This window comes from Mastigoproctus giganteus, chromosome 12 (genome assembly GCF_048544385.1).
Source record: "Mastigoproctus giganteus isolate SK-2022 chromosome 12, ASM4854438v1, whole genome shotgun sequence".
Lineage (NCBI taxonomy): Eukaryota > Metazoa > Arthropoda > Arachnida > Uropygi > Thelyphonidae > Mastigoproctus > Mastigoproctus giganteus.
The window spans coordinates 22,987,296-23,010,203 of NC_143586.1; the positions used below are offsets into that span (position 1 = coordinate 22,987,296).

The 22,908-nt window shown below is 40.7% G+C and overlaps 1 protein-coding gene across 1 annotated transcript in view; it reads right to left on the reverse strand.

Annotated features, from left to right (window-relative positions):
- The window catches only part of LOC150076778 (glycerophosphodiester phosphodiesterase 1), a 121,573-nt gene that overhangs the window by 11,790 nt on the left and 86,875 nt on the right, over positions 1 to 22,908 (reverse strand). Inside the window, exons 4-5 of the mRNA XM_090386710.1 lie at positions 8,240 to 8,332; positions 7,826 to 8,043 (exon numbers count right to left, since the gene is read on the reverse strand). Of these exons, the coding sequence (XP_090242836.1) occupies positions 7,826 to 8,043; positions 8,240 to 8,332 (311 nt within the window). The remainder of the gene's footprint in view (positions 1 to 7,825; positions 8,044 to 8,239; positions 8,333 to 22,908) is intronic.

Here is a 22,908-nt window from a genome sequence, read left to right on the forward strand (position 1 = left end):
AAAGGCCATTCGCTGCTATGACCAACCGCCTGACGATGTATGCACAAATATTACTGGACACAAATTGTACAACGCACAGGACACTTTGCAATGCCTTGTGGAGTAATACCACGAGGTATTAGGAGAAAAAACATTTGTAGTAGTTGACCTTTGGTTGATGATTGAATGCAGGTACTCAGGTCTCTGCTCGAAGTGGTGATGATTGATGGTATTTAAGAGTGATTATAATATTTGGGGGGGGGGAGTCTATTCTGTAAAAAAATTATGTTCATCGATATAATACTGCATGTTATTATCTTCCATTTTCTTGAAATCAAATGAAAGTAAGACGCCAACCTTTTTTTTTTTTAGCTAGGGACTGAAGTATAAAATTCTGAGTTTCGCGGGCCCTTCGTATTTACAGTTTTTTTATACATTTAATAATTAAATAAGAAAATCCACAATTATTACATAATCCTAATAACATTCCTATTATATGTTATAATAGTATTGATAACGATTATAACCAGAATTAATCCAACCTCCACGTGGTTAGGGAAGAGTGTTGGGAGGCAACTTTCCTGCTGATCGCTGCTTCCCCACGGCTACGGGACATGCGTAGTTGTAGCCTGCCTCCTCGTGGTGTAGACGGGTTACTTTCCAGGTAAATGCCTTTTTGGTGGCAAAGTGGCCAGAATGGCCACCTTGCCATCAGTGGCGAGATGAACTGACGTTCAGATGCTCCCTATATAAGATATTATACATGTCTGCTATACGTTATTGACTACCCAGAAAAGGGTAGTCAATAACGCATGGGAAAGCTCACCCGAAGCGTGCTGTTTTTGCATGACAATACTCCAGAACACACAGCACATCAAACACATGCCAAATTTGTTGAACTAGACTTTATCATCCCCCATATTCACCAGATCTTCCACCCTCAGACTACTATCTCTTCCCGAATCTCAAAAAAAAAAAAATAAAAATAAATAAAGGGTATCAAATTTTTGTACTTTTCCGCCAGTCTGTGCCTCCATTAATCTCTAATTTAAAGTAATGTGGTTATATATGTGATTAAGACAGCTAAATAAATTCGGATCTTCGTTTCCTTATATTTAGTTATTTTTATACGCCTCTGAAGAAGAGGCGTATCTTATCGAAACGTAATGCTACCATGTCTCTGCGGCTATATTAATTCCTTTAATGAATTTCATTGGCGTATTTCTGAAAAAAGAAAATTTCTACTCGATCGTAGAGGCCCCCCCAAGATAATTTTTTTTTTTTTTTTTTTTTAAACAGGAATTCGGAAATTACATCATTGGTTACCTAACTTGAACACAGGGTTAGAAGCCCCTGTTCAGCATGGAGCTTGTTTTACATTCCGGGTTGATGATGCCATCGAATGTCACATAGTGAGCCATAAGAACATCAATTTAAACAGTCTCTGTTTGAAATTCAAACTCGGTTGATCTGTAAACGAGGGGCTCACAACTTTGTATAGAAACATTAACAACCATCACGAAGCATAACATTGACGATCAAAAAAAAAAAGGGGGAAGAATAAGATATGTTATGATCAGTGGACGAGGTGGGGGATGAGAGAAATGTGGTTGGCGGCTACCAGTCGTGAGAGCTAGTGCCAACAACTGTGCTTGTCTCTAGTTGGAGGTCATCATTGGGTCTCTCGAGGTCGACATTGCGCTCAGAAGTGAAGCCGTCCATCATGAGCTTTGTGCAATTTCTTTAGAGTGTGGTTGACAAGCGAGCTTGTAACTGTTTTCCAGGAAACATGATCACCTGCTATGGATTAATCCGCGCCCGCGGACACCCATGTAGTAAATATTGCCAGCCTGTATGTTAGCTGGTCGTTTGTTTTCACAAGTTCTAAAGATCCACTTTATTCAAGAGCTCCGAGTTTTGAAGATTCCAATATTTGGTGTTAATTGTCGACAATCGAGCGCACGATATTAATAAAACTACTCAATTAACCAACTGGAACAAAATGCCTACGATATTAGTGTTTACTATCTAGCAACTTATCTGTGTCCCTCAGTGACTGCGCATGTCGGATGGTTCCAATAAGAAGGTCGAGTGCATATTGCTAGTTACGCACACGATTTCAGCTTATGTTTTACCATTAATGTATATAAAAATGAACTTTTAATAATATTAAGATTATTCGAAATAATAGTTCAATTTTCACTTTATATACAGCGCCCTTTTGGGTAGCACGTTTATTAGAATCACTGTCCTCCTCACACCGGGTGGAAAAGATCCGAGTTGGAGACTCAATGACTTGAGCAATTTTTATGGGTCTTTTTCACAACACATATGAGTCACTCGGCCTCAAGTGAGGGTACCATGGTTTATTCTCACAAAAACTCGGGTTTTCGTCCAGCAAACAAAAAATTGACCCCAGAACAATTTACAGACAGTGGGGAGCAATATGGCTTTAGTCGCTGATGCTCCAAAAACCATAAAATAATGAGAATAAAACTATGAATATAATCTTGTTTGGTCCTTTTTTATAACAGATGTAAAAGTAAAAAGACCAGAGAAATAAGCTGGCAAGGACTGGAAGGGACTCCCATAAGGGCTTTCTATGATGCCGTGACCTACACTCCCAGAACCACAGTGTCACTTAGTCCATCTGGTGGGGGATGGCGCCTAATCTCGTAAGTTGAATATCATCAGTAAGGTGCTCCTATTCCCTTGCTGTTGGCGACTTAGATGTAAATCCCTGTACGAGTTTCTGTGCGGCTCAAGCCAGCTCCCTGAAGGACCCATTAACCAAAATATTTCACTTGCACTAAATATATCTTTCTGGTATCAAAACGCCAGAAGCTTGATACTACAGAGCAACTGATTCTCTCCCACAATGCCGATATTGGTATTTCTGAAACCTGGATGGACAAGACTGAGGAAGTGTTGGCAGTCATTACTGCTGCTGGTTGTGGTTCCACGTTTTCATTAGGGGGGGGGGGGGTCCTAAGAAGAGGTGGAGGTGTAGCTATCTTTTACAGGACCTGTCAGCCACGGGTTCAGCCGGTCTCTGGCCTTTGAGGTGGCTTGGTTTACGCTGAAACATAATAAGCATGAAGTCATAGAATCACAACAACTTCCAAACCGACTCCATGCACTGACAACGCGAATTGCCTGTGGAAACTTAATTTTCCTTCACATATGAATCCCCTGCCATTTAGACATGTCAGCTTGCATGTCTAAGTGTGTGTGTGAAATATCTGGTGTCCTTAAGAAGAAAAATTAAAAAAAAAAGAAATTTTGTTTATATCCAGGAAGTGGTCTGTGTCCTCAATGTATATGTCAGTCCTGCGTCTGTATGAGTGGATGAACAAATAGAACATCGGAGCAATATGGCCTTAGTTGCTAATGCTCCTAAAAACCAAATAACAAAAAAAAAATAGAACATCAAGTCTGTGTTCGTGTATTATGTCTGTATAAATGGGCAAGTGCCTGGGTATATAGGACTTTTGTTAGTCTTAATCACAAGTGATTAAGAACATCTGTGTGCAGCTGATCTGGCCTCCTACATATATGACAAAGCTGGGAAGCTCCGCCTGGGCCTGCCCCCCATGCTTCTTATCCCAATCACTGACCACTTTAGTCAACGCCATGTTTGCTTCCTCCCCTTAGGTGGTACGGCGTGGGTGAAGCTGACAATGGTTGCAGCTGATCTGCACCAGTGTGTGATTAAAGAGAGGGGGCGCTGCAAATGGCCACTTGCATCCGCAAGTCCCTACCACATAGAGAGTCCTGCCCCTATGACTACTCCCAAATTCCTAGCACCTCCCACCCCAAAACATTTCATCTGGTGTACCCTACCACCATATACACTTTCTGCACTTCTTATCAGTCTCCCCCATCATGGAGGGTGGGTTCCTTCCACAGGGGGTGCCCTTCTATTCCCTATCTTACATTTTTGGTGGATTTTGCCTTTCTATCTCCCATCCCTTTGTCACTTCATCTTTGTCTCAAACTTTAACTATCACTTTAGCGCTCCCGTCCTAACATAAACTTCCCACCTCTTTCTTGCCCGCTCTCTGGTAAGACCAGGCGACGCTTGAGTTTGCCCCACCAGAACTTTCGAAACTACGTTCACAATCAGTGTGTTCATCAAATGGAACTCGGTACATAAACTTGAAACTTAAGTTGGACCAGGCAACTTAGATAAGCGTTGGGGTAACTAAGGCCAGTACATGAGTATGCACAATGGGAGATTGACCCCTTATATTTCCACAAAATATGCACGCCCACTGTTAAACTGTTGCGTTAGTATATCCGGAAAGCCAGTCACCATGAAGGGGTATAACTGATTAGACACAATGGATTGGTAGTTTTTAGAATTCAGTGTGCAGTCTAGGTTAGGTATGAGTTCTCCAAGAGATTCCCAGGAAGACATTCCCCATGCCAAAACACTGCTGCCACCAGTGTGTTTCTGCTGGACTAACAATCGGAACGATTACGACAAACTCTACAGTTTGTCGATGTACTCGCCATCTACCGTCCACACAGCACAGCAAGAAAAGTGATTCATCAGAAAAGGCAAATTTTCTAGTTGTCAGTGGTCCAATGACACCGTTCAGATGCAGACTTTAGGCTCGATGGGTGGTCCTAAGCATGGGTACCTTGACCGAGCACTCATAGGGTGGAGAGTTTGTTGGATTATGGTCTTGGAAACCGTTTCCCGTCCATCACCTCGCACAAGGTGTGATTACCTATGTTCACGAAGAACACATGAGGTAGGCGCCCGCTGTTGACCCGGCGACTGCTGCTCTGTCTACTATCTGTCAGCTCTTGGAATACCTCAACTACAGCACTCTGAGAACAACCTACAAGGTTCGCAGTTTCCATAATACAGACACTCTTCAATCGGTACAGACAATCATCCCTTTTCTGAAGTCCTTCAGATCACGTCCTTTGCTCATGTCGATCAAGTATGGACCGCATACCACAAACCTTGAGTATCACACTGACCGGTTCTCACCGCGACACGTGTCCCACCAGGCGGGGAGGACCGGCCGATTGCTAAAACATGGGCATGCTCTGGTCGATATTTGTGTATATGTATGTACCGAATGAAACTAGTGCCCGAGTTGTTTTTTCTTTTTCAGTTTTCTTGTCAATTCCGTAATCACCTAATTTGCATATAAGCGATTATAACATATATCGTGTCTGTGAACTATGGGTCTTCTTTGACCACTTTGACCGTTTTAAGGGGCTATCAGGAAAAAAAAAAAAAAACCCCTGCACCTCCATTCAAGACTAACTCTGCCATCATTTGGCATGGCTTTTAGAAATTTCTAACGGTCATTAAAGGGATAAATCAATCCTATTTGGGGGTGAAACCAAACCTTGACATTTCCAAAGAAAAAGAAAGTGGCGTAGCCACTATACTAACAAGGGGGCATTGGCAGAAGCGGTATCAGGAAATTTCAATTTTATTTTTTAACACCATGGCAGCTAGACTCGTGTTCTTACTTCTGTAAGTTTGTTTCTGTTCAGAATAACATTTTTTTTTTCACAAATTTCCAGTTTAATAATTTACAAAAATATACTTGACCGATTTTAAATTCAATCTATCTATATAAACGTAGAAATATACTTTATTTATCAAGAATAATATTCCTAAACACAATTATGAAAAGAAACCAGTATTCTGCACATCACTTTAAAGAGTTCATAATTCTAACTCGACATACTGGGCCAATTTTCATCCCAATTCAAGGAGATTCCAGAACTTTAGGAACGCGCCAGGAGACTTGCTCAAAAGACACTTTCTTCACCTGACTAGACGTTCCAAAAGATGGAAGAGATATTTTGATTAACGTTGTTGGCAGCAAAAGTGATTACTATTAGGCCTATGCCAAAATGTCACGACGCCCACAACTTGCGTTGGAGATAGCATCTTGAGGCCGGTGCAGACAAACACGTCTGGTGGCGGTACTACAAAGAACAGTATTTATTCATGGACGGGTGTACGTGACAGTCCGTGACCCACTGACGACAGCAGAAGAGTCGGAGAACAGTTACTGGCGATTTCCTACATTTGTAGGAGCAAACGATAAGTGGCTTCGACTATTTTGTCAAAAGTACATGTGCACCTTGCTTGTCATCGTCGTAATGGAACCCGCTTCTGAACTCAAAACCGGCCCTTTTTTTTTTTTTTGTTTAGTATATACGTCGAACGCTCTCTTTTGACTACTATGCGGCGTTGCTGTGTTTGTTCAAAATACCGCATCAGTTGCCATTTGCAACAATTGCTTCTTGTTTAGCTGATAGCAATATGGCCGATAAAAGAAACGCTTATTTTTACTTTTTTTATGAACACCTATTTCAGCCTTAACATCAGCAGCGCCAAACCCTCAAAACACAACATGTATAATTAAACAATTTATATAAGTAAAATAAACATGTCGATGGCGCTAAGAGGTGACAGAAGACAGGAAAGCGTTAGCAGAAGTATAAAAAGCTCGAGTTATGGAAGGCAGAAGTGAGATCGACTTCCGGTGAAATTTAACACTGTAGTTTGAATCGAAATTTAAATAATTTGTTTTATAGCAAATGAACAGAAATGGAACAAAGAATTGTGCACTCTGATTGCAAATATTTATGCATTTAAAATGAATTTACCTGCGCAAAGTTATTTCACTCTCCAAACGACATTTTTATATCTATGCCAGACGCTGTTGTGTTATGCGTCTGGACGAACTAGAGCAGACGATTATTACTTCAACGGAAACTGTTTTTACTTTATGATTAATCGATAATCGTCTGCAAAATACTTTCGAAATGAAAATAAACTTATCAGACAAAAAGTGCATTTACTTTTTTTAATGATTTATTAGCGAATAAAAGTAAATGGAGACTAATATCTCACATTATTGAATTAATTATAATCTTTCGTGAAAATAACTTTTTTTTTAATTAAACATAAAAATAAGAATAAACCCTTGTTTTTAAAAAAAGCGGCTATCCCATTCCTCTTTCAACCGAGTTTCTGGGAGAAAAAAACCATGCTACCCTAGCCTGAGACCGACTAACCCAGTCACGTTGTGAAAAAGACCCATAAAAATTCATAGTGTCACTGACGCTCTTCGAACTCAAGTCTTTTCCACCCGGTGTGGGCAGGTCAGTAATTATACCAACTGTGCTACCCACGAAGACTGAAAAATCAAGAAGTACGATGATTAATAAGTGATGGACCATCTGTGCAGGAACTAAAGGGGGTGGACAAAATAATGGAAATAGCTGCGATAGGAGTTACAGGTATGCACTAATATGGCGTTGGGTCACCCTTTGCTTTTAAAACAGTTTGCATTCTACGTGGAATGGATTCAAATAAATGTTGAACTATATAAAGAGGAATATTGGCTATTCTTCATGAAGGAAGTTTCGAGCTCCTTGAGTAATGAAAGTTGAGGAAATCTGCTTTTGACTCCCCTCTTCAAATATGCCCACAGGCTCAATTTTATTCTCCTCAAACCAAGACTGGACCCATCTGGCGCATGTATTGGAGCATCATAATCTTAGAACGTCATTATTTGTGGGAAATGATGTCTGCACCATGGGATGAACCTGGTCACTCGGAATATCAAGGTAATCAGTGGCAGTTAGTTGCCCTTTCAGGGTGGTGATAGGACCTAAAGAATACCAGTATATAACACACTTCACTTTCCTTCACAGTACTACCTCAAGAAACAAGCAAAATCACTGCATATTCATAAATACGTCATACAGCCATATGAGGTGTTCCCATTATTTTGGCCACCCTTGTACATTATAACACTTATTTGAAAAGATAATAATAATAATACTGACTACTTACGATGAAATATAATCTTTGTGCACGAGAACTGCTGAAACTCCAGTTACATACCACAACCACTTGTGAAAGGCCCATTCCAACAGAATATCGCCGATATGAGCCATAGACATCTTCCAGGATGCCTTGTATCGGGGACGACCATTAGGGATGTAATCAAATGACAGAATCTTTGGTCTCCAAGTCAGTGCTGTTACGATATTGGGGTCAATGCGACGGAGCTTAAAATGGATAACAAAATATTACTATCTAATTTTATTACTTTTCCATCAAGTTTATTTTATTAAACGTTTCAATTTTATGATTCTGGGAATATGAATGCACCAATATTTGAAAATTTCTATAAAACAATAGAGCGGTAATGAATAATCTCTATGCTAGGAAAGGTTAAAATCTAAAATGATTTCATCTGTGCACCTGATAAATGAAGGTTGGATAGAAAGAAGCTACTAAGGCATGCTGGTATAGTTCTTTATACTTGGAGAACATCTCTTGTATAACGGTCACCGCCTGAAAAACAAAAAGAATTGAAATTTAAAAATTCCACGTGATAGTTAAAATAATTAACAAATAAAGAAATATAATTCCATTCATTTAAAAGAAAGGTTGCAAAAACAGTGTTAATAACAGTCATAATAAACACAACACAATTTTCGAATACTTTTCAATTGGAGTTGTACCAAAGTCCAGCTTTCTTAATGAATTAAATTGAGTGGCCATTTCTCACCCTCCAAGAATTGTTTTCTTGAGGGACTATTAATCAAAGAGCGATCTCCATTGAAACTTTTTCGTCTGAAATCTTCGAATCTCACTCCACCCTTTGAGTGTCTCTCAACTTTAACCCTGATGTGTTTATGGAAAGGACGCCAAGATGTCACGTATTAAGTGAAATGGCTGCTGACACCGGGTGGCCATGACCTCGAAATATGGTAATAGCGAAAGATCACAAGTGCTTCAATCAGAGAAAGTGAGCCACTAAGCCAGTAATAAGACACGGACGCATCTATTAGAATTAGATGAACACAAATTACCGGCTCATCAACATGACGCCACAGTAATCTCTAGTTGGCGACGAGTGATACTCGTATTTATTAATAATATGGCGACAAACGCACGCCCTCAACGACATGGAGAAACAGGATGTAGCGCTCAGACGGAAGCCGTAACATTATTTGGGTTGTTTCGCTAGGTGCCGAAGCAATTAAGGCCACGAGGCATAACAGTAAATCGTGTCTCTGAACTTCGTGTTATGCCGGGATGAAAAACCCATGCTGCCTGAAGAAAAACCCTCTTCATCTCCGATAGAGGTGGACTAACCTGCCGCAATTTGAAAAACCTTTAAAAGGGATCTCTACGCTACCACGAAGGGGCACTGCAATACCATTGGTGCATCGGAAATTAGAAGTTTTGTCCATTTTTAATCGTGGTGTAACTCCGTTTCCGTTGTTGGGGAGAGTGAGGTTGGGTTCCCCATGGCCCAGCACATTCCTTCCCTACACATTTTTCCTTTTATTTAACAGCGAGACTCGTAAGCAACCAGACCTGGAATGTTGAAGATGAATCAGTTGAATTCTACCTTTCTAATATCTGGAAACATTCCAAATTTTAATTAAGGAAGTTATTAAAATCTTCTTTAATAGACAAAATAACAGTCTTCCGTTCTATAACAAATACGGTAAACAACCTATCGAAATGTTTTTAATAAACACCTTTAATAAACAACTAGAGAATTTATAGCCGAAGTTTCTTTTCTTCTAAATAAAAACAATCAAAAATAGTTTAGGAGCCTACAAACTCCATTTATTATATCTGGCCATGGATCTATGATTGAGGAACTCTTCAAATCTGGTTTATCACATACTGATTTATGCTTATGCGGATCTAAGGAAAGTTGGAAACCATTCTTCAGAAATATCATATATACGACTTCTTAAGGGATATATTAATTTCCTGTGATGGATACTATACGTCTGGACACGAATCTATTCTCCTCCAAAATTGCAGTTACTTTCATGCATCACAGAACTTTGCCAAGGACTTTACTAATCTGTCTATTATTACAACCTCGATAACTTCAATTATTCTGTTAATCTCTTGCTAGTGCTCTTGTAATTCTTCTCATAATGCATCATTGTATATAAATACAATATATTATATTATGTAAATAGCTCTTTGCATTTTAGAAGACTAACCTTTGATTTGATTATTGTATACTTGAAGACCAGCTGTTAAACTGAACTTAATATTAGTCTGTCTCTTCGGAGACCGGCTGTGTCCCATAATAAAATTGGCCCACCTTCCCATGCTTAGGGTCGTGTACTCAGAAGCAGCCGTCTAGGTGATTGCCACTTCTGGGTAGCCAAGTGGCCAGCATACACTATTCACACAAACAATACACCACTCGCATGTCTGGCCTTTTTATTGTACCTTCAGATACAAGGTGGAGTTGAACTACCATTCCAGGTACCGCCCTAACAAAATATACATAATCTCAAATGCGAGATCGCACTAGAAATACCGTGTCCAAGTATAGCGAGATCTCACCTAACAAAAGATACTGAACTTCACGAAGGGTCCAAAGGCGGGCAACCAACATGGTGACCATACGAGGAAAGAAAAGACTTGAATTATGTGGCTTACACTATTTGGCAACCAGGCACCTTAGAAAAGACCTGACAGGCTCTGATGAGGTGATAGTAAAACGAATGAAGGCGAAATTTTTACTGCTATGAATTCAAATTACGGGGGAAGAGGTTTAGACTGGATTGCAAGGGTTTTTTTTTTGTCAGAGAGTTGTTGATTAGTGGAACAAGTTACCTCCGGGGGAGTTGAGGCTAACAGCTTGAAAAAAATTCAAAGTTCAGCTGGATAGTTGATCTTTCAATCGTGTGCTTTCTTCCTCAGGTAGGTGAGGACAGCAGCACACAATCTATTTTCTTATATACTTTTATATATATTTTTTTTTCTTTCTCTCTCTATTTTTTGGCCTCCTAGTACAGCAAAAGCTTGCACTTCCTTGCACTGTACGAATAGTACTAATATGGGTGATATAAAGCAGTGTTTCTGAACTGTATTTCTGGTAACCTTACTTAGTAATACCAGAATCAGTGACTTCCTCACAGGCACTTTTAAACATGGTTCCGCGATTTTAGTCACTAACCACCAACTCATCTCTGCAAGGGAGGGGGGCGAATCCAAGGATAATTCCTTTTACCTCTTCTGCTTTTCACTAGAGGTGATGCCATTCACCTTCCACACAATAATAAAACGAAGTTTTCCTTTTCATCTCATAAACTACAAAAGAAGCGCATCTTCAGATATTTATAACATGAAATTCTGATACAAATGCAAGAACAGAGCAGATGAAGACAATCTACATTACCAACCTATTATTCCCTTGGTTGTCTTTAATTTACAGCTTCAAAATGGACGCTAATTCATACAGGGTCTGCACAAACATATTCCCTTGGTTTATCGCAACAGATTTCTATTCTTCAATCTTCCAACCACGTGGTAGCTCCACCCCACGAATCATTAAAATTCTGTCGTGTCTGAACTTTCATGGGAAACACTGTTTGATAGTAAACTTTTAATCATAAACAAAATGTTCATACGCCCTTGGGACCTCCTCGACCGTATGAAACATAGCATAACACAACTACAGAAGCATCTTTAGTACCTTGGTTGGCGATTATTTACAATGACCTCTGCTATTTTCGTAGTTGCTTTGTTTTGGAGTCAGGGCAACTAAGTCCACAAGTAGCGATGGGCATAATAAAAATGCCATAATCGATTATAGCATTTCGTAATCGTTCGTAATAATCTATTACGTCCGTCATATCCAATCATCTTTTACGAGATACCACTGTATTGTACACTGAAAGGACAGAATTCATGGGATACCTGGTTCCTGGGCAACGCTACGCTGTCATCCCTCTCGCTAGGAGTCGAACCCACTGCTTTACAGGTATATAGGTACATTGCATTCATGTAGATCAGCGGTTCCCAAACTGGGATCCGCGCCCCCCTGGCGGTCCGTATGGGTTGCAGGCAGGCAACTGTTTTTATTTCACATCATTTGGTTGGGAATGAGACTCCTGTAGGCTTCAGAGTTGAGCAACCTCCTGCAATCAATATAATGATAATTTATGAAGTGAGGGGATGCACTGGGGAACATCCTGTCCATTGGTTTTAGTCTGGAGAGTTTGGATTTGAATTGTTGGTTTCTTGAATTTTCTCTGTTGGTGGGTGCTATTATGTTGGCTAAATTTGGTGAATCGGTTGCATATGTATAGTGAGTCCGCGAACTTTTTTTCATTTTTGAAGGGGTCCGTAAACTTTCTTTCATTTTTGAAGGGGTCCGTAAACGTTCTTTCATTTTTGAAGGGGCAAGTAGATCTCAGTAGTTTGGGAATCACTGACGTAGACGGTAATTCGATGTCAGTATAGATAAACGTCGTGAGTTAACCAAAATTGAAAGAGGGATGATAGTGGGTGCCCGACGCATGAGTCACTCTATCGCGGAGGTGGTATAGAAATTGCACTATCCCCATTCGACAGTATCAAGAGTGAATCGGGAATACGCCATTTCCAGAATAACATCTTATCGTGGACAGCGCTGTGGGCGGAGAAAGGCGGTGGATGAAAGTGGCCGTCGACGTCTGTCTCGCAACGTTTCAGCCAACTGGAGAGCGACAGTGGCACAAATCGCCACCGACTTCAACGAAGGAGGTGCCAGAAACGTCTCCACCAAGACCATCAGGCGATCATTAGTCGCAATAGGTTATGGGACCCATCAGAGTCCCATTGCTAACACCATGACTCTACGCTTCAACTGCGCGAAAGAACATAGGCACTGGACCTTGAATGACTGGAGACAGGTCTCCTGGTCCGATGAGTCCCGTTTCCACTCATTTAGAGTGGAAGGGAGGGTGCGTATCTGGCGGAAACCGCACGAAGCTATGCATCCGGCTTGTCAACAAGGAACTGTTCAGGCAGGTGGATGGTTGGTAATGGTCTGGGACGTGTTCAACTGGCACACGTTGGGACCTCTGGTACGTCTAGACGCATCTCTGAACGATCCAGGTTACATGATCATCCTTGCAGACCACCTGCATCCCTTCATAGTCATCGTGCACTCACAGAGCAATGGACTCTTCCAGCAGGACAATGCGCCTCCTCACAGAGCCGTGGTGACTAGAATATGGTTCAAAGAGCAAGCCACACATTTTACCACCCCTAGAATGGCCTCTCTGTTCAACGGACATGAACCCCGTGGAGCATCTTGGGATGCTAAGGAAAGGGTCCGTTCGAGCTTTGGATCCTCCACCCAGGAATCCACTGAATTATGGACGGCGGTGCAGCAAGCATGGATGGAAATACCTGTGCAACGCTTGCGTGAACTAGTGGACTCAATGCCTCGTCGTGTGACTGCCTTTATCCGGGAAAAACGGGTGGGTCTACGGGTCTACCCGTTACTAGGTAGCTATCCCATGATTTCAAAGAAAACAGTGTGGGGTGATTGCCTCTTTGAATATAAAGACTGCACAGGCTGTTCGACTGCAGTAATGTGAAGCCAGAATGGGGAAAACGCGTGATCTATCAGACTTTGAAAATGGTCTTATTGTGGGTGCACGTTTAGTAGGGGCCATGATTCAAGAAACGAAAGACATAACTGGTGTCTCTAAAGCATGTGGCCAATGTGTGTGTGTATCTTAGAGGTTTTTAATGACCGGAAAGCAAGCGTTCTTCAACATCTCAAAGGCGTAAATATAGCAGAAAAACAATACTTCAAGAGGGAAGCTGTCGTACTTTAAGGAGGATTATACAGAAAAATAAAACATACAGTGTGCAGCAAATATCTGAATTCGGTCAAGCCCAGACCTGCCCTATTTCAACCAGTACCATGCGCAAGGAATTTAAGAAATCAGGTATTAGCAGCCGCCTGCCTATTCGGTTTGCACTGATGGTAGGCAGAGTGCGTGGCGAGAACCTCACAAAGCGATGGCTCTTGCTTGCCTTAAGACAAGCAAAGCATCTGGAGGTGGTATCCTAATATGGGGAATGTTTTGTTGGCACCGAGTGGGTCCATTGATACCGGTGGAAGATCGAATGTCATCCATCCAGGGAGTACCTGAATTTTGTATGAGATCTACTGCGCCCTGCAACGTTACTCTTTTATCTCGAAATCGATGGCCACTTTATGGATGACAATGTAAAGTGCATCGTGCCAGAATCATGCAAGTATCGTTCGGAGAACGTGACACGGATTTCCACCATATTCCCGGGCCCAATATTCACCGAGAATGTATATGATATGCTGGAGATAGTTATTCGGCAACGAATCCTCTTCCTTCAAATTTGCGATATTTTGCTGGAAAAATGGTTACAATAAGACCAAAACGCATTGAAACACCTTACAGAATCCATGCCGTGCAGGAGGTAAAAAAAAAAGCACGCAGTCAGTCTTAACCCGAAACCGATTAACTCCGCCACGGCGTGAAGAGTCGCAAAGTTTCTCCAATTCCAGCCTTTTGCACATGGCGCGAAAGAATGGAAAACACAAATACTTTCCTATGGCGTGGCCGAAGGACAAGTACCTTCTTTGTATGCCATTTGGATTTAATGTTTATTGGACTTCCTTTGTGAATGGGACAGTTATTCCGAAAATCATCCGTCACGGACCTGTTAGTTCTTTTGAGTCTGATTGTTATGTAGAAGGTTAATCGTACACTCCTCATCTTAGACCCACGAACTAGAACACATCTTAAATGTTTCCCAAAAAATCCTTCTGGTCTTTTCCACATGATGGGGAAGAATGGTGATCGTAACCACTGTGCTAGCTATAAGGTTGGTGGTATTAGTTATACGGGTTCAACACTACACAGAAGTTATAAAATCATGGAAATAACATATTAATGAAGATCCACTTTCTTAGTGTGATTTAAAACCAACGATCAGCATGGTGGAAGTTTCATTATTGGTATCAACAAAGAAAGTGGAAGAGAATATGCTATCCGTTCATTGTTCATGGAATTGTCTTTTCCGAGGTTAATATTTTGACAAAAAATTATATGGTGGCCATTGTAGATGGCAATCATCTGTCTGTACACTTAAAAAGTACAGTGCGACTGAGTCAGCTGATGTCTAGAAAAAATGAAGTACAGTTCACTTAAATAGTAAAAAAACAATAAAAAAGAAAATAGCTGCTCCAATTGTTGTTGTTATTGGGAGCATCAGTGACTAAGGCCATATTGCTCCGTGTATACTGTCTGTAAATTGCTGGAAGAAAACCGAGTTTCCGGAGGGGAAACCACTGCCTTCGCCTGAGACCGGCTAACTGAGTCACGTTTTGAAAAAGACCCATAAAAATAAAAATTTTTATGGGTCTTTTTCAAATCAGAACTTTTCCACCTGGAGGGCTGCGATGCTACCAACTGTGCTACCCACGAATGCAGTGATACAAATCTCTGTAAAATGGCCAGAAATGAATGTTGTGCTATGTTTGTATAGTCTGCGCGGTAGCACAGTGGTATCGTCACCGTCCTCTCCACACCGGGTGGAAAAGGCCCGGGTTCGAATTCCGTCGATGACGCGAAGAACTTTAATGGTTTTTTTTTTTTTTTTTTTATTCCGTGGCTGAGTTAGTCTGTCTCAGGCGTATATAGCAAGGTTCCCCCCCCCATAAACTTGGGTATTTCGTCCAGCAAAACACATCGACCATAGAACACACGCAATTAACAGACATAAGACACATGGGTAGAGTTGAAAGTTATTTTTCAGGCGACCTAGACGCATATAATAGTTATTTTTTTTTTGTTTGTGCAGTGTGTTTGTTGTATTATTTAGTTAGCTACTGAGAAGCTGCGATCACCAGGAAGGCTGCTTCCCAGTTCCCGTCCACGCCACGAGGATGCGGGCGAAAACTATGCACGTATTATCCTACCAAAAGTATAGGACGAAAGAGGTTACGCACTCATAGGTGAATAAGAGGGCAAACCTATGAGTGCCCGTAATCCTGTACCCCTGGCATCCCACGGTAGAGGTACCAGCCAATAGGAACGTAGCAGTACACTCCACTAGGAAGTGAACCAGGCAATAGAGATTGGCTCTCTGGCTGGCGTCCGCTAGGATCGCCTGAGCTTCCTGGATGGAGACCAAGTTAACAAAAAACAAAAAAAGTTAAGTAGGGGGAACAGTATAAGGAAGAGTAATTTGAGGATGTAGAGGAAGGCAACCCCAGTTAACAGTGGAGACGCGAACGTTCTACAGACCAATACTATGCAGACCACACAAAAGAACTCTAACACAATCTGGCCTTGACAGAGTTTGTTCTGCAACTCAAAGTACACAACGCAGTTGGGCGAAATCCCGGTGCCGCTTCACCCGTAAATTTTAAACACTAAATTCCACGTCTTGCTATTCCTACGTCGTACTGTGTGGTTAATTGGGCTACTGTGCTGCGTCGCTGCTGTGTTACGAGACAAGACACACAACGCTCACCACGAACGTTGACCACGCGTGACTGTTCCACGTGTGACCTATGGCTGGTTGTTCGATCGCTGTTGAGTTAGTCACGATTGACTCTTGACACCACAGAACGGGAGTATTTATTAATCGGCTGTTGTCGAGATACTGGCACTTGCACGTATTTCCCCAATTATTCCACCTTCAAAGTAAGAAAGATGAATGGATATGCCTTGAGTAGCATTGAGCGTAGGTAAACTGTATTGAAGATAAAGCGGGCAAACCTACTTTGCTTTAATTATGTTTATTTCCGATATGGAAATATATACATAACGGAGTCAAACGTTTCGTGGTATTTTCTTACCGCTTCTTCAGCAACATCTCTCTTTGCAATACACCGACGCAAAAGATCACTTAAGTTACAAGAACAATAAGCTCTTGCATGCAGTAAGTTCTTGTGTCCTAAGTGATCTTTTGTGACGGAAATATTGGAAAGAGCTGTCACTGTACATAGTAGCATAGTGTTTTTGCTTTGGAGCGCCACCGGTGGTTTCCCACAACTGCGCCATCATTTCTCGTGTAAAGTAAACTGAACTCTAAAGAGTTCTTTGTGTTAGAATAGCGTTGGGTTCTGTTGTTCTTCTGGCTCCTAATGAAACTCGCCACCACCACCACTAGGAGGTACTCCAGGCAGCCCATAGTTCTCTGGCTGGTCTCTGCCAAGGTCGCCTGAACTTCCTGACAGAGGCCAAGTTAAAAAATAATAATAAGAAAAAAAATTTAGTGGAAGTAACAGAAGGGGAAAGAAAGATGAAGAAAGAAATATCCTCCATTATAGGAGGAAAGGGGTGAAGAATTGGGGAATTCCTTGGTTGAGGAGCCCACCCAACCCAGGGAAAAAGAAAGAATGCAGGACTAGGGGCCTGTGAGGTGAAGCACCGTTTGGTAGTCAGCAGGGTGCCAAAGCCCTGTACCACATTAAATATTTAGGGGACAGCTTTGGGGGATCCAACCCCAGGAGGGTTTTGCAAATTATCCTACCCTGGAGGGTTAGCAGTTAATCCTACATCCCCAGGAGAAAACGTCTTACTCAGCAAGCATGGTGACTGAGAGGATCCTCTCCACAAGAGGGCAATCCCGCACTCCAGCGGAGTGACAGCAGAGGTGTCAGCATTAGAGTTTTAGGAGGAAGAGGAGTAGTGACAGAAGATCACTACTCCTCTTCATAGAAGAGGACCTGTTCATGGAATGTTTCTTCGCTGTATCATTCATCTCAGTTGGAAGTTGACTGTGCAAATTCAGTAAGGGCATGGTAACGAGTGTCATCCTGGAGGTAGTGTTCCTGATGTTGAAGATTAGCTTGGATTTTGCTTATAAGTCTAATCCTAAATCACTGTACATATTTACAAATCGGAAATAAACGTAATTAAACCAACGTAGATTTGAGTGCTTTCTTATCTTCAAACAGAAATGATCAAATTCGACGCTGACCCATGCTTCTCCTCATAGACACTCAAAAATTGATCACCACGTGTGCGAACTACAATCTTATATCAGCCATTCCCGACTTTGAGCCTTCACCAGCGTCACAGGCTAGCACATTCTTACATGGGGGGGGGGGGAGGTGTTGCTATTGCAAAGCAATGTATTATTTTTTTTCCCAGTTGTATAAGTTCGCAATTACTTATTCTACAACATAAAAATAAAAATAAAAAAATGGTCCTTTTATAACTGACATTTCCCAATTTCGTTAGAATCGATAAAAACAATAGAATATGTTTAGTAATGCCATGAAGCGCAAGATTTCATAACTTCTCTCTCTAACCGCTATTAAAAAAGAATAAAAAACATCAATAAATCCAGTTGGTAAATTGGTACCACTGTCTTCTCGTATTACAACATTTTGTAGGGGTAGTACGAAAAACAAAACCTTTTGGTAGATTAGTGCCACTGTCTTCTCGTATTACAACATTTTGTAGAGGTAGTACGAAAACAAAACCTTTGACCCGTACGGCGATTAACTGTGGTTGGTAACTTACTGCCTTATGCTGAGATCACGAATTAGACAGAATTCTGATGTGTAGGTCAGGCAGAGCTGTGTTTAACAACACAGCAGGTGTTTTTTTCTATTAACGTGTTCCAGGTGTTCAAAGTAAAGGTCACAAAACAATAGATAGACCGCACACGCAGTAACAGAAATTAAATTCATCAAAACACGAAAGGTGAATTTGGAAATATGATAATGTTTACATTTATTGAGAAACAGCTCGATATTTTCAATGTTCTAACAATATTCAAGTTTTAATCAAGCAAACACGTGCCTAACAAATGCATATCTCCACAGCAGTCATATAAAATTCAGGGTACATAGACGTCATTGACAGATAAAGCCCACATACGTTCGGTCACAGTCTGTTTCGTATATTCAACACTAGACCCAGTCTACGGTAGTAAAATATCTAGAAAATCGACTAGCCGGCACCACCCAACATTCCCCAGGTAGCGGTAAAGTGCAGAGTCTTACAGAGTGGATGAAAGGTCCTGCCAACACCATGTAGGCTCCGGAATTAACACGCATAACAAAAAGACGGAAAGAAGTACACGAACCCTGACATAACTCAGTCACGAAAAGATAAAACTAAACGAGAGGCCCGACAGGAGGAACAAAAAATAAATAGTACATTCGATAAAAATAAAAAAAAGAAAGTCCAGAATATAAAATCTGCGAGAGTGCGCACACAAAAATATAATAAACAAATTGGAAAAAAAAAACAAAAAAAAAAACACCACAAAGATGTGCATCGGAATACCAAATATGCCCCTGGGATTTTGTTTTCCCCTCCATTAACTGCAGTAATGCCCTGAAGTCCACTATGCATGATTCTGTAGATTCAAGTTTAAAGATGGCGTACCAGCAGGCGAAGTTACTATGATGGTAATCATATTTCAATAGTTATTAATAAAAAAAGAAAGAAAGAAAGAAAAATGTCTTCTAAAGCATTTTAATTCTTGCTTATTTGTATTATCAAAAAATTTCTGCACAATACTAAGTTAATTAATCTTGAACACAGCGAAAGGTAAATATTAATAAAAACCCACCATTTATAATTTTAATAAATACTGTAAAATTATCGGTGCAAAGCTACACCTAGCATAGTTACTGTGATGATAATCATATTTAAATAGTTATGAATTAAAAAAAAAGAAGAAAAGCAACGTCTCTTAAAGCATTTTAATTCTTGCTACTTGTATTATCAAAAAAATTCTCGACAATACTTCGTTAATTAATCTTGAATGCTCAGCCCAAGCTTAAATATCAATCAAAAAGCCTACTTTTTAACTACTTTTAATATAAGTATAAATACTGTAAAATTATAGGTATGCAGAACACAGCGACACCTAGCGTACAACACAGTACGATAATCTATTTCATGTGAAGCAAAAGTTGACTCAGCAGTTCCTTCGACTGAAATTATCGATAAATTATTTATTTTAATTCTATATTATCTACTAATTTATATTAATAATATTATCTGCTATTAATTAAATAGTAGCGAATATAATTCGCAAAATCGTGAGCATGTCCTAATAGTTTTGTTAATAAACAAAATTCCATATTTAGAAACTGAATATCGTGAAACTAATTTTATAGTTCCGGTTTTTAACATTTAGGAAAGTTGAACTGTTAACAGTGACTTTCGATTTCATGCTTTGTTCTCGATATTCGAAATTAAAAATAAATTTACTAAATATATAAATGAGGTTAGTTCTGTATGCTAGCTATAGCTTTCATAATTATCTATTCTTTTAGCAGCATTTTATTAGTGCTAAATGGATGGCCAGATGAATATTTTAAACATGGCTGCCAAAATTTCAAGTACTGTATACAAATACGGGAAATGAGACTATATTTTCAGTAATTAATGGCGACTTTCACATATCCCTATATAAATTGAAGAATAATTTGTTATCATAATACAAGTTTTGCTGTTTCAGAAAATCCAGTTCATATAGCGTAACCTATAACTTTCCAATTCGCCTTACACAGCGGGGATTTATTTGAGACGAGTTGGAACTTTTGTTCCTGCCAAGAGGGATTTGGATAAAGATGGACAGTATTCCCTTTTGACAAACGAGGCAATGAACGCTAGAATAACGCAATCAACTGAACTGCGGATTACAAAGTAGACGTTAACTTATTCCACTTCAGTATCACACCTCACCCTAGTAGGACTAATTCCACAATTTCATAAACACAGACGGCTTTGACTTCAAGAGGAGACAGACCTATGGCGGCGCCATGGCTCGAGCTGGCGACGATAGGAACGTAACTTGCCAAAGTTTGGGCAATTACAATGACTTCAGTAAAATATTTACGTCTTCCCAGGCGAGGGGGATGACTTGTGCTACTAGCGAGGGATGCGTTCTTCACCTCCTGCTAGAGCGCACTGCCCGACTTCGGTGTGTAAGCATTTCTTTCTCCCTACCCACCCACCCCACCACGTCCATGATGGCATTTTCTGAAACGTGTAACTCTGCACTTCACTTTTCATGCACACTTGCTACGGCTCTTCGGGTGTTCTCGTCTACACACTTGGAGGCACCGGCGAGGCTGGAAGAGACGCCCCGGAAGGCGGCGATACGGCAGAGCCGATGATGTTCCCAATACTGGTTTCCCTTCTCTTTCCTTCTTCTCTCCCCCCATTTCCCCCATCCTCTCCAGCTTCATCGTTTACGTATCCCTTGACAGAAGAGCAAATTTGTCCTCTTTTCTATCCGGATTCTTGGAGCCTGTCACTTCCTGTTTCGAATAAAAACATGGCAGATGTCCACGATAATTGTTTAATGCGATTATCACGTTAGCCGGTGACGATGATACGGGCACGCAAACAAGAAACGCACCTTTGAGTATTTATCTGATATTTTAGTGCCCAAAAGGTTGAGGGAGGGGTAGAGAACTCCATGACTCTTTGTTAATCACCAGAAAAAACCCATCTCTAAATATTCATCTAATATGTAGGGTAATTTTATGAAATAAAAACATTCACAAGAAAAAAAATTTATTTTATCTACTGGAGTTATAAAAGTTCAGAGAACTGAAATGAATATAATAAACAGATTTGTAATTTTATGTTCACCATCTTTTAATCTTACTAAAGTTATGTTATGGATGGTAATAATCTTATGAGAATCAGGAAATACTGATTAGCGTATCTTCCAACCTATAAGTTGATCTTTCAGACATTCAAATATCGTCTGAAATTTGGGGGTCGATTCATATACGCCGAGTATAAAACCGTATGCCTTAAATTAAAGATGCTTGCATTAGGTTGGAAATTTGAATACTAGAAAGACTTGAATTAATACCGATATTTAGAATTTATTATGCACACTGCACAGTCAAAACATTATAAACCACCCCCACGTTTTAGCAATCGGCCTTTCCTTCCCACTTGGTGACACACTTATAACAGCCATCCGAATAGAAAAGCGGTCCCGTTTGAAATGGTTTGAACATGTCAAGAGGATGAACGACAGGCGTTTGCCAAGAAGAATGTTTGATTTACAAGTAAGGGACAAAAGACCAAGAATGAAGTGGCAGGACATGATAAAGACCGAGAGAAGTACACGGATAGGGCATGGTGGCGAGGCTTTATACGTTGACCAGTGGAACGATGACTCTGAATTTGGATTGCAGGATTCGTATTATATCAAATATTCGCCTTCGGCAACACTGTTGCACAAAATATTCATTAAAAATATTTTGTTCTGTTAATTTTGTCGAGCAGTGTATAAATGTAGAACAGGAGCTCTGATCCATTTAAAAATTCCAATGCTTGCTTAGAATATTTTAAGAATCTTTTGTAACAAATTTTCAGATCGATGGGTTGACTTATTTTATTTGCTTGCTCCTACACTGTGCTGCCACTTTATTAGGTAAGTAGTAGCGTGTTCAGCCTCCTTTAACCTTCAAAACAGCCTGATTTCGTCTAGGCATGGATTGAACAAGATGCTGAAAACGTTGTGCAGGAATGGAGTCACGCAGACACGAGTGTGTCACGCAGTTCCTTGTGATTCGACGGAGGTGTAGGCCTGCAGCGAACAGCCCTTTCCAGCTCATCCCAAAGATGTTCAATAGGATTGAGATCCTCGGACTGAGCAGGCCAATGCAGCAAAGAAAAGTCATTATTATGTTCCTGGAACCATTCCATAATGATTCGGGCTTTGTTGTACCGGTATCAATGGACCCAACGTGTGCGAAGGAAACATTCCCCTACACCATAATACTGTCCCCACCACCTTGCACAGATGTCGTCAGACATGACGGGTTCATGGATTCTTGTTATTTTCGCCAAATTCTGAGCCTTCCATCAACATGATGCACTAGGAACTTCGACTCCTCAGACCAAGCAACTCTTTTCCAATCCTCGATAGTCCAGTGCTGGTGTTGCTGTGCCCACAGGAGGCGTGCTCTCTTGTCCTTCATTGATAACAAAGGTACGCGATGTGGCTGTCGGCTGTTGTAGCCCATTCGCGACAAAGTGCGACTAGTGGTCCGTTGCGATATTTTGTTCTGCGCACCAAGGTTGTATTCTGACGTAATGTGCGACATTGTGGCC